A 12966-nucleotide genomic window follows, 5' to 3' on the forward strand; every position below is an offset into this window, starting at 1 on the left:
ATTTAGTTATAAAACCTCTGGGTTCATTTTACAATTGCCTCATATCTGTGATGATGAGTAAACAATTATTATATGAAATTAAGTTTAAGAAATATTTTACATACAATAGATCCTCAACAGCTACGTAGTTTGCTAAATGCTGGTAGAAGAAATCTATCACCTTTTTCTGTTTAGGCTATGGTTCTCTCTATTAAGAAATCATTTCATACTAGATACGCTCAGTAACGTTAACTCTTCTTGGCATTTTCCTAATTTAATAAATGGCAAGATAGTCTGTACAACTATTTGTTTAATGTATGAATACTATGGGTATTTTTGTTAAATGATTGAAAGTATTAATAATGGACGTTTTTTTACATAATTATTGACATTAAATTACATTCTATGCCTACTACAAATACATTACATGAAATCACTGTTTTATCAAATAAATCTATATATTTCATTCTCACAGTATAAAACCAACTTTTTATTAAATTACACAAAATATTTCTTAAGATGGCAAAAATATTCAATTTTATTTCCTGAACAAAGACACTTTATGCATTTACAATAGATATTTATAAAATATACTTATCGGGATTAAAATCTTGCTGTAATATGCCGGACAATATAAATTCCGCAGATACAATAGGAATGTTTTGCTGTTTTTTTCTATATTTATTGTATACAGATTTGTCTTCGTTACAAGAAATAATAACAGTATCTTGAGGCCAATGTGTTGGTACTTTAGATAAAAATTTTCCTCCACTACATTCAACAATACCTGAAAGATGAACAAAATTTTCTTTGTAATGAAAATAGTTGTATAGAGGGGAGAACTCTGTCCGAGGGTCAGCAGTGTACTAAGAAGTCTCAAGACTCAAATGACAGATTTTGACCGCCTTAATTATCACAAAAAAAGTAAACCTTAAATAAGAGTCTTACAAAACTTCTTTCTCTTTAAGTTGCGAGGATAGTACTAAGAGAAAGAGAGAGAGGAAAAAAATCTAAAACGTTTTAATAATTTTAGAATCAATCACAAGTATAAAAAACAAATGTTGAAATTAATTTAAAAACTTACTTTGCATGTCTAATGGAGGAGGTTTGACAGAATTGGTGACAAAAATTGACTTTCCTCTTAACAAAGGCGTTTTTCTAGCTTTTGCTAAAGATTCCTTAAGAGTAAAAGAAAATTGTTGTTCCGCTGCTTTATCTTTCAACAGATACTTATCGTGATCTGAAAGTTATTACAGAAAGAAATAATTATTTCATTTGTGATTGAATGGTAAAAAAAAAAAAAAAACTGAAAATTACCAACAACTATTATTTGAGAAGAGTATTTTAAGGAATAGGATCTAGGCCATGGATGGCCTCTGTCCCAACAAGTGACCCCTTACCCATACTCAGGCAGTTAGTGTTTTATCATTCCTGTTGAAAAATGAGAAAAGATATAGATAGATACATAAAGAGCGAGCCATTCACCACTAGTTAGTTAATGAACTGGAGTCCTCCGTCTTCGGAAAGGAATTAGCCTTAGGCGGTTTTTGGACATTATGCATTTAACCATAAGATCTTTGGCACCGTAATCTTGGCAACAAAATGTCATGGTACAGTGCTGACTGAAATAAGGTGGGGAACACCAAGCTCAAGTCAAGAAAATCTTTTTAAGAGATGTTATTTAATGTTATTTATGATGAATAAGGAAAAGGAAGTTTCTTATTCCCGCTACTTTGGTGCACGGCGTAAAGATCAGCTCTTTTGTTTGGAAATGTAGGGCTTTCTGAAGCGGCTTTACTGGCAAGACAGGGGTGTCATTGGGTGGGGCCTCATTTTCTGTTTGACGGCATTGCAATCACTGAATTAGAGAAAGAGATCTTTAAGTTGCGGCTGCATGAAAAACAAAACCCTCACCAACTTCTAATCTTATGTACCATCCTGAAATAATTTATGAAATCATTTAAAAGGATTCAGTAAAACTACTTGAGTAATTCTAAAAAAATTAAGATAGTATGTCAAAAAATAAAATGAACACATAGCGGGTAGAACAAAAATAAATATTTACCTAAAAAAGTATGCGACGTCTTACTACTGGTCAACCACTGAGGAGAAACAATCGGACGTCCAAGTGCTACAGCACAGAGGAACTTTACAGTTCGGCGAACCTTATCGGTCACAAGTACTGTGCATGATTTTGGACAATCAACGATTTGTCCACCTAAAACATTTTTCATATTTAATGGTTTCCTTAATTATGTCCGACAAGAGTATTGAAATGAAACAGAACAGTACCTAATTTATTAATAATTGCTGCTGCCTTAGTATCTGAATAGCCAGTAAACATTACATTTTCACTAAGACCAAAAAAAGGCTGCAACCTCTAAAATTTGGTGAAATTAAATTAGAAATTATAGAAAGAAAAATCAATGTATAAATTCCTAACCAGAATGGTGTGTTTTTGAGTTTGAATTGTGCGACAGATCATTCATGTCGAATGTGGAAAAAATACATTAGACAGGTGAGAGGAAAAGAGATGTCGTGTTCAAGTGGAGGAGAACAGTATTTGTGTGCGAGATTTGACGAGTAGAGTACGATAGAGATTCGTCCGAAGTTGTTAAGAATGATTTTTACTGGCTGTAAAATTCTGATTCTGTTTGTTCCCGTTTAAAAAGTCTCGTTTAGTCGTCGTGTCCGTTGCCATCTTGCTTACGCCTTTTTTTTCTGTCTGTACAGTCCTTAAATTTAAAGGCAGTAATATGTTCTGGGATGCTTTAATTTTGTCTTCAAGAAGAGGTAGACTGCTTGGTGAATAATACAAAATTTTAATGTTAAGTTTACATAAGATTTTTTTTCAAATACGTTTACTTATTTGCTTAATGTACTTTATAGAAAAGTAAATTAGACAATCTAATCAAAGGAAATAAACTTACGCAGTTTAATTTCCTTTTTCTTCCTGATCGTCTAGCAGGAGAGGACTCATCACTTTTATCGGAACAAAATGATGCCGTGAATGAATCTTCAACTTCATTTCTCTGATCAATGACCGAGCTGATTCCTCCAGATTTTATGGGAGTAGATGATTTAGGAAAATTAAGTTTGTCTTCATTAAATGACTCACCACTTTCCTCTACCTCTCTTGAGTGATTTGCTTTTCTTGAAGAGTTGGAGGAAATTTCTTTATTAGATGTACTATTTTTACACACCTTTTCCGAGTAATGGCACCTTGTTAATCTAATAACGGGTGATATTAGTTGTACTGGCAATGCTTTTTGCTTAGCAGTCCTGATTTCAGATTGGCTCTCTACACTTTTCTTTTTATCACGGGCATCATTATTTACTTTCTTAGTTTTAAACTTCTTTTTAGAAGGTACTTCTGTACTATCTTGTTCGAGGCCTCTTTTCAAAGTACTGTCATTTGAGGGCATGCTACTTTCAACCTTAATTTCTTTTGAGATTTTTTGGCCCTGTATAGTTATGTTTTTCCATTCATTGAATTGATCAGAACTAGAAATTGAATGTCCACCAGAAACAGAAGTGAATGACTTTTTCCTTGAATAAGTTCTCATTTCTGATTTGTTTAAAGGGCTATTCCAATTTTTCAAATTGAAACTGCATTCTAAAGAGTCTAAATTCTCACGCTCTGAATCAGAAGTTTGTAGGCTAGCAGTAAATGTTTTTGTTATGGTTGAATCATTTCGTTTAATTTTACTCTGATTATAATTTCCAGTCTCCTCAGCTTTCTTTTTTTTATTTTTTAATTCCTGACTGATTTCCTTTAAATTAATGCCAAACTTGCCTTCTTCATTAACACTAGTTAATGAACTGTCAAACTCTCTAGTACATGGTTTTTTATGACTAGAAATATTTTCTTTGCTTTTTAATTCTTCATCTTGTTTATTTTTTTTGCTTTTTCTGTTACGTTCTGCAACTGACTTCTTTTGGTTTTCTACATTGTTGTAATTCCCAGCTAACTCACCAACCTTTGCGCTTTTATTTTGACTATTTTTTTCTGAATGGTTTGAATCCAAGTTTTCTGCTTCTCCGTCAGTAGAAAAATCTTTATATATTTTCTTCATACGTTTTCTTTTCCCTCTTCCCATTTCAAGCTGGGATTTTTTCTCTTCACTAGCGTCATTTGTATCACTATTAATTTTGGAAGTAACAATGTTTAAAGGAACTTTTTTTTTTGATACACCTTTATCTGATTTATTGTTAGTTTTAGGAACTGTTACAGACTTTCCTTTATTATTTTTACATGAACTGTTATCTGCCACAATACAACTAATAGAATTAATTTCAACAGAATTTGATGTATTTTCTATTGTTAGATCATTTTCTCTTTTTTCTGCCCTTCCTTCTAACATGGCAATTGGAACATGATTTACTTTACTGAGTTTTCGCTGGTTTTCAGATTGTTCCCCGGACTGGATATTATTAGAATTGGTTACTAGATGTGTGAGATCATGTTCAATTCCTTTACTGTTTTTTGAGCATTCAGTTAAACATTCTTTCTGCACACTTTCAGATTCTAAAGATTTTATTTTCTTCTCCTTTTTTAATCTCAAAGTAATGTTTTTTCTATTTTCTGGGATTATTATGTCGACTTCATTACCTTCGTTTGAATCAACTGGCGAAATTGATGTATGATTACTTTTATATGTATCTTTAATTGGACTTTCAGAAGCTCTAAACTGATTTATGTTCGATATTTCCTTTTTTTCATTGCTATCAATGTTGCTGAGCGAGGGGACAATGGGATCTAGGTGCTTACTTGTTGCAGTCACTTGCTTAGTAAACTTTTTCTTCAATGTCCCTGAAAACATACTGCTACTATCACTTAAAATATGCTCAATTTTCTGCCCTACAGTTGGTCGTATGCTTGAACTGTTAACATTTTTATTTTCTTTAACTGAAGATAATATATCAAAATGTGAAAACTTCTCTTTCGCGATTTCTATCTTGTTAATAGAATTTTGTTCCGTGTCTTTTCTTTGACTACACTTGACTACACCTTCCAATGCTTCCTTAACTTTGTGATGAGAAATGTCATCAACTATTACTGGTTGTGTTAACATGTCGCTGATACTATCATCATTTAAATTTTGATCTATTTCATCACATATTACACTTTTTACGCTATTTTCACTTTTCTTAAAAGAATAGTCTTTGCTTGGTAAGTTAACCATGAAGCCAGCACTCTTGTTTCCTTCTGCTTCCGTGTTACTGTTGGTCACCTTTATCTCATTATCTTTTTCATTTTTAGCATTTAGTGGTAAAATTGGTTGCGTTAGCATACTACTGAAGCTAAGATCACTCATACTTGTATTACACATTAGTTGGTCTTCTTCTTCAATAAGACGTTCCTTGGAAGTGAGTATTTGATTTTTACTTTTATTGTTCACACTTTCAACTTTAGAAAAATTATATTTCTTTGGGAAAAGATGTGTCAACTTGTTGTCCATGCAGTGGTAATTCGCAATCTTTTCTTTACCCAGTAGAGTCTGTTGATCTTTAGACTCCACGTGTGGTATTGAAACAGGTTGTGTCAACAAGCAGCTATCATCTTCTTCATCAACGTTTTCTTTAGTAAGAGCAAGTGCATTTTCTTGCATTCGATTTTTATTAGCCTCGGATTTTTGAGACTCAAATTTGCTCAATCCCAAAATGTTGCTAACATCACCTTTTTCGTTAGCTGTTTTATGAAATCCATAAAAAGGTTTGTCAGGTGATACTATAGCTTTTTCTGTACTGTATATTTTGTTTTCGCCCTTATCACCTAAGTTTTTAGGCGTCATGGCGATTGGTTGGGTCAGGACATCGCAAATGTCAATATCGCAAGAACTTTCTTGATCGCATTCTTTTTCTTGGATAGGTAATGTTTTTTTGGCCTCTAGCTCTTCTTTTTGAGGACTTACAACATCCGCTTTTAGGGACGGTTGTAACTCAATTCCTTTTTTACAAGTTTTACTTCCTTCTTTAGTAAGCAGATTTTCAGGTGATGAGACCACTGATTGTGTTTCTAAATCGGAAATATCAACATCGTTTGAAATATTTTGACAACCACTTTTACTTTCTTCGTTACCACTTACTTGAAATCCATAAAAAGGTTTGCCAGGTGATTCTATAGTTTTTTGTTCTTTTATTATTTTGTTTTCACATTTATCAATCACATTTTCAAGCACCAGAGATACAGGTTGGGTCAAGACATCGCATATGTCAGTATCGTTAAAAGTTTGTTGGTCACATTCTTCACCCTGAAGAGAAATAGTTTCTTTGGTTTCTAGATTTTCTTCTTGAGGACTTACAATATCTGTTTTGAAGGGCGATTGTAACTCATTTTCTTGTACCCAACTTTTCCTTTCTTTCTTTGCAAGCTGATCTTTAGATGTTGTGACAACTGATTGTGTTTCTAAATCGCAAATATCAATATCATTTAAAATCCATTTATCATTTTTATCTCCTTCGTAAGCGCTTTTATGAAATTCATCATTAGATCTACTGAGCAATTCTACAGCTTTTTCTTTTCTGAATATTTTGTTTTCTCCCTTTACACTTAAATTTTTCATTTCCAGAGCTGGAAACTTTGATTTTTTCCCGCAAACTTTATTTTCTTCTATTTCATGTGGGTCTTCTGCAGTCAAAACTGGTTGGGTTTTTAAATCACCAATATCTAAATTATTTTTATCACTTTCTCTATCTATAAGTACATCTTCCCTGTCTTCAAATATCAAACCTTCGACTTTGTTGGATAAATTTGTAATCTTTTTTTTCTTTTCAATATCTTTATTCACGTTCTTTGCATTAATATTCTCAACGGTCAAGATTGGTTGGGTCAATAAATTACAAATATCTGAATCATTCAAAGACTTGAGATCACTCGTTGCTTCGGATACTATTTCCCCGGCTTTAGAAATCTCTTCTTTTGTATGTATCACATCTTCTGCTTGATTGAATAATTCTTTGTATTTATCCTTTTCAAAAAACCCCTTCTCCGTTTTATTACACATATCTCCAGAAATCAAAACTGATTGTTTCATTGAATTACAAATATCAGAATCGCCCAATCTTTCAGACTTAGATGTGGAATTTTGTTTTTCTTGAACTGCACTTTCTAATTCTCTTTTTGTTTCATTAAAATTAGCTGGGGTGGCTACAACAGTTGAAAGACATTTTTGGCTTTCTGTTGGCTGAAACTGCATATTGCTTAATGTTAGATTTACAAACGTTGACGAATCCTCGAAATCAGTAATTTTTGTTTGCGGCCCTGTTGACTTATCAAAACATAAATTATTTTCTTCATTTGAGGTTACCACGTTTTTATTAACAACAGGCTGGCTCCACAATTCTGGCAAACGATTTGAACCCAACATGGAGAAGGCAGTGACATCTCTTTTACTTTCACCTGAAGCTGAAAATTTCATCATCTGGGACAGTTTCATCTTTTTTTCTTTGTAATTTACATTTTCTTCAGAATCTTCTTTAGCGCTAAGATTTTTTTGGCTACCACAACAACTATCTTTCTTATTTATTAACTCAAAAGCACATTTATCTACTTTTTCATTTTGATACTTAGAACGGACTTCGGAAGATATATTATCTTCTTTAACCGTTAAATTGATGCAACCATTATTGTCTGGTAATTCTTTACTATGTAATGAATCTAAACCAACCTTTTCTTTACCAAATACATTATATTTAATGTCCTCCCTTTCTTCCTTTGGCAGTTGAATATCCATCACAATGAGTGGTTTCATTTCTTCTGCTTCATCATCTGAATCATCCCGACTTTTACATAGCATATCTTGGGTATTTATTTCATTCACTTTCCTACCACTAAATTTAAATTCATCTTCGTCAACATAATTTCCAGGCTGCTTTATCTTACTGAATTGGTTCTCGACGTTTCTAGTACATCCTTTCGTAACAGCTGGAAGTGTTTTTTCAGACACTGTAATACTATTAATCTCAAATTCTGTTGGATCCAATGTGTCAGCTTCTTCAATATCAAACTGGTCATTCATTTCGCAGCTTTTATCCGGTGTTTTCACCAATTCCCTCTTTCTACCTTCAGCGTTTCTAGAATTCATTACATCCTGTTGAATCTCTACCTCAAATGTTTTGCTTGTTTCTTCAAATAAGTGTCCTTCTTCATTTATAGTTTGCGTAGGAATATCATAAATACTTTCCCTTTCATCAAATAACCTACCTTCCTCAAAAGTTTCATTTTCTCTAAGATTTTCTTGCGAATAAGTTTCCATAATTTCTTTAAGAGACGTTTCTTCCTTGATCTTATTTGCTTTTGACTTAGCATGATGAATTTCTGATTTCTTATCGGCTTCAAGGTTAATGGCATCATGGTTCCTACTTTTTCCCCGGATGATAGAAGAAAGTTTAATATCTGTTTCGTGCTTACATATTTCTTCTTCATCAAAGATATCAATATCCGACGAATTTATAATATCATCATCATCCTGAAAATATCAAAACAAGTCATTGCAATCAATTTTCATAATAATTTTGCTTTTAAAAGGCAATCAACATCCCATAGAATAGAATTAACCTTTGTTTCCGACACTTCAAGGGAGTGTAAATTCGATGATTCACATTTTTCTGGTGTCTCAGGTATTGTGAAATCTACAAAATAAAATCTAAATATTATGCATAAATATATAACATTATGTACAGAGTGATCCAAGGTATATAGATGTTTCTGTTCTCGGAAACTAAGATGGCCCCAAAAAAAAAGAAATTAAAAATACATATACTTTTTTTTTGAGTTTTTCGTTAATCAAAATTCGAGATTTTTTGGGAGGTGCCAGAAGCGAGTTACAGATTAACTTCTACCTAAAGATGTTTTCACATCAGAAACAGATTTCTCAATTTTTTAAAGTAGTTATATTTTAGGAGGTAAGATTGAATACATATTTTTTCAACGAACCTTAAATTTATTTTTTACTTAACATTTAAATCATAGGTTTACCTCCACTTAATGTGTGCTTTAATAAAAGTACATATTCGGTAGGACAGTTGTACAAAAAATGGTCATCGAAAACTGCACGAAAGGCATAGTTTTAAAGCACATAATTTTAATATTTCTCTTAAGTAATCTTTTTTTCCTAATACAAAATTAAATTAAAATAAAATAAGGAACATATCCTGGAATTTAAGTATAATTTTTCAACGCAGATTAAATAGTTTATACTAAATATTCTATTAAAATTTATTAATTTATCATTCCAGGAATAGGTTTCATTGATTTTTGAACGTCAAATGATCAATGTTGCTTTAAATGAGGTACGGCTTCTATAACAGTTTCTCGGATAACTGCCGACCGCAAAACACCCAGATTACAAGTCGAATGTTCTTGTAGCACGTACTTTTCTGGAATCTGGATCTATTGAACTCAATTTCAAACATCCAAATCTTCCCTAAAGTTAACTGAAATTATAGGCAATGTCATGGCGATTCGGTCGACGATTCAGTAGCACCTCGTTTCCGGATTTGACACATCTGGGCTACTTCCTATAAAAAAAAAGTGTAAAATATGGTAAATAATGTTACTGAGGGATGGTAAAAACCTATACATAGTAAAAAAAAATATATATATTTTTCTTTATAAAAAAAAATTATAAACATAGTTTTATGAGAATCGAACTGAAATTCTCTCTCCAGCTAAACTGAGTCAGAGAATAATAGATGCATGGAACACAGTTGAAGTCGAATCTGTTTTCTTTGCTGTAAGGGAGATTTGGTAAAAATCTAACGATGGCGTCAGTTTAAACTTTTTCTTTTTAATGAGGAGTAAGTCTTATTTGATAATAATAAAAGAGTGATATCACTTACTACGGAGATAAATAAGATTTCTAATAAGTAAACAAAAAAAAAAAGAGAAAAAAAACAGGTCCAGGAAAATTTTACTTTAAACACGTTGTGTATCTATTTTTGACGTAAAACTCCACGTTGTGGAAAAAAGGTGAAGTTTGTATCTCTCTTCTGGATAGCCATATACCTTGGAACACAAATTATGCTCAAGGCTATAATTTATTAATTTTTTTAGTAACTTATCTATACAATTAATATTAATATATGAAAATTTATCAACAAAAGGTACTGACTTGTACTACCGTGATGTTTAGGTGAATTGGACACCTAGAATAAATTCACATATGTATAGAAAAGTGGTTACATGTATTAAAATCTTTATCTCATTACTTAAAAACTCACATATTTGTACACCGCTAACTGATCAGCAAAAGTTAAATTTGCGCCATCATTGATAAAATACCTTATATTTGGCTTCAATGTTCTCTGTTATTAAAAAAGTTTATTATAAGAATAAGTCAAATAATAAAATTGTGATAAATATTAAAAAGAAAAATTACTACTAAACTTCTTCCTCAACGCAAAGTTTTAATTTACTACTTAGAATATAATACCTTTCCTAGTTTCGTTTTATTAGTGCTTCCAAGATCATAAAGAATATGTTCTTCACATTCACTTGCTTCAATTATAGCATGTTGGCTGGAAACAGCCTAAAGTAACGCAACACTTTCAACATTAAAAACAATCATTTGAAATTGAAAGGAATTTATAATTTTTACAAAACTGTTAAGTAATAAAACATTCGTTTAAACATTGTCTAAACAGTGAAGATACTTAAATATTTTGTAGAAGTTGGATTTAATTTACATGGCAGGAAGTAAATTCTTCAATATTCAAATCGTTTACGATCCAAAGTAGATATAAACTATTATAAAATGCCAATACGTCAGTTTATTTCCCTTACTTGTTTTTCTACCTCTTATTGAAAGCGAAAAACAGAAACTACTTCCTGAAATATTCAGATGTTTAAATGGACGCTTAGGGCTAATTTAGCATTTTTCAAATTTAATTCCTTTCCGCAAGCGCAAAGTTATATTGAATTCTTGGCGTTGAATGGCTCAACCCAAAAACGTGAAGGAAATGTTACTTGGTTCAATAATCAGTTAAAAAAACACCTCTTTTTAATACAGTTTCAAATAACCTAGAAGCATTTTTGAAAGCACTCAAATGATGTAGCCACTTTTAAATTTTGGAATTAATGTTACCTCCTTGGTGAAGACAGTTGCTCAAGTTTGTAAGAACATACAAGCCGATAGCAATAATAAATCTGTTATACTAACTTTTCATTAGCAAATATTTTATGAGCAAAATGAATAGTATCACTTTAATATAACTGCACAATAGAATTTAGTGCTATTATTAAAAATTTTAAAAATGTCTGGTAGGGCAGTTGCAAAATTGGTGATTATATAAGAAATCACTATTACTTTTGCAATAGGTTCTTTCTGGCTAACAATTTTATAGTAAGTACAATACATATATAGGGTGAGGATTAGTGACTATCATCTGCGTATCGCACTAAGATTTTTTAATTTTTAAGATTAGAATTGTACTTTTTGCCATCACTTCCTGCACCCATCTAACTTTTGTCTCCGAACTTGAACTGTGAAAGTTCACTTTAAAACCCTCCGATTGCCAGGAAGTCAAAAAAGTTCGACAAACACCGACAACTACAACATTGACAAAAATAAAAGTTCCTCTACAAGAGGTCGATCAAGTTTTACATGTGTAAAAAAATATTACAAATTATACCTCATTATTTATAATAATATTGCAGTTATCTCCTCTTCCAATAATGTTTTCGCGATTAAATATATCATGTACAATTCCATTAACAGTTAACTTTGCTACCTAAAAAAAAATTAAATAATTTTACTCAAGTATTTAAAGTTATTTGTTTATCATTATTGGTGATGTATACATATGGCGAGAAAAGCCTATGCTAGGGGTGTCCTCCTGTCTAGGACTACATAAAGTAGTATTACTTTCCAGAAATCAAAGATAAAAGAAATCCACACAGAGACTTAGTGTATCTAGGAATTATATTACCTTATTACTGTACTAAATTTTAATTGTAATAATCGCTATGTGAGAGTTGAGGTGTCAGACGGCTCAAAAAAAAAAAACTTTTTATGCATTCTTATAGTGAATCCAAATTTTTGTTCTAAAAACAATCATTTACGTCATTAAATCTTACAGTCAGATACTTTCATTAAAATAAATTCTAAACCATAAGCTACATTGGAATCCATAATCTAACACTAATTATTAAACTTACTAACAATTATATTTTCTTCGTCTATTTTCTCCGAAGGATTTATGTCCTTTGGTGGTGAACCAATTAACACTTGCGTGCATTCCATTTAAAAATGTCACGGATTGAGGAAAAATCAGCAATTACTTTCAAGGCGTAATATAGCAGAGGAAAATACGTTTATCTCAGACGGTGTTTATCTTTTAGACTACTAAAACAACTATCGAAAAAACCTGCAGACTGCAAGTAAATCCGTTTGACAGTGTTCCCCGTCCAATTTTTTTTAAAATTAAAGTAAATGGTAATTTTTGTGAAAAAATTCTTAGAATGTGAATTTTAAATTACGTTATTTCGTTATTTTTAGAACTTTAAAGACATCAATGAAATTTATACCTATCTTACCTTACATTTGATTTAATGGGGAGGCGCCCAGCTAAATCTTGAAGTTCTATTTCGCTTACAATTTAGTTGCGTTGATTTACCTAGATGTTAAATCATTATTCAAATATAAAAGTTAAAAAATGCAGGAATAAAACCTCATATACATTTTAAGTAAAACAAGATGGAGTGGAGTACAAATTTAACCCAAATCTTGTATTCATAAGCTAATATTTACTAATCTGGATATTAACATCGGTTTTGAAAATTTTGCCAAATAATTTAATGTGGAAGGGCAAATTCAAACGAGGAGTAAGATTCATTAAAAAGAAAAACTGTACAAATTTGAAACATATTTTCAATATACTGCAATGTAGAAGTAGTATTTTAGAGTGGTTTGTCACGACATCTTCTATCTTATGAAACCTATTTACTGTATAGTGTGATTGAACAGAATGGAGAAGTAATCTAAA

General features: G+C 31.5%; 1 protein-coding gene across 2 annotated transcripts; it reads right to left on the reverse strand.

The window, feature by feature from the left end:
• Nucleotides 1-335: 335 nt before the first annotated feature.
• On the reverse strand, nt 336-12356 carry LOC141453757 (uncharacterized). 2 transcript variants are annotated; one of them, XM_074127325.1, is made up of 11 exons: nt 12144-12356; nt 11614-11712; nt 10416-10511; nt 10204-10287; nt 10095-10128; nt 8540-8613; nt 2910-8450; nt 2272-2359; nt 2045-2197; nt 1064-1219; nt 336-766 (listed from the first exon to the last, which is right to left on the reverse strand). In XM_074127325.1, the coding sequence occupies exons 1-11, from the start codon at nt 12222-12224 to the stop codon at nt 561-563; spliced, it is 6612 nt and encodes a 2203-aa protein (XP_073983426.1). In that variant the 5' UTR covers nt 12225-12356; the 3' UTR covers nt 336-560. The 2 variants fall into 2 exon arrangements, 1 of the variants encoding a protein (XP_073983426.1); XR_012458172.1 differs by lacking the exon at nt 336-766 and adding an exon at nt 1297-1410 and having other exon boundaries at nt 1081-1219.
• Nucleotides 12357-12966: the final 610 nt, after the last annotated feature.

This window comes from Rhodnius prolixus, unplaced genomic scaffold (assembly GCF_049639745.1).
Source record: "Rhodnius prolixus isolate KJV_2025 unplaced genomic scaffold, Rpr scaffold_3, whole genome shotgun sequence".
Lineage (NCBI taxonomy): Eukaryota > Metazoa > Arthropoda > Insecta > Hemiptera > Reduviidae > Rhodnius > Rhodnius prolixus.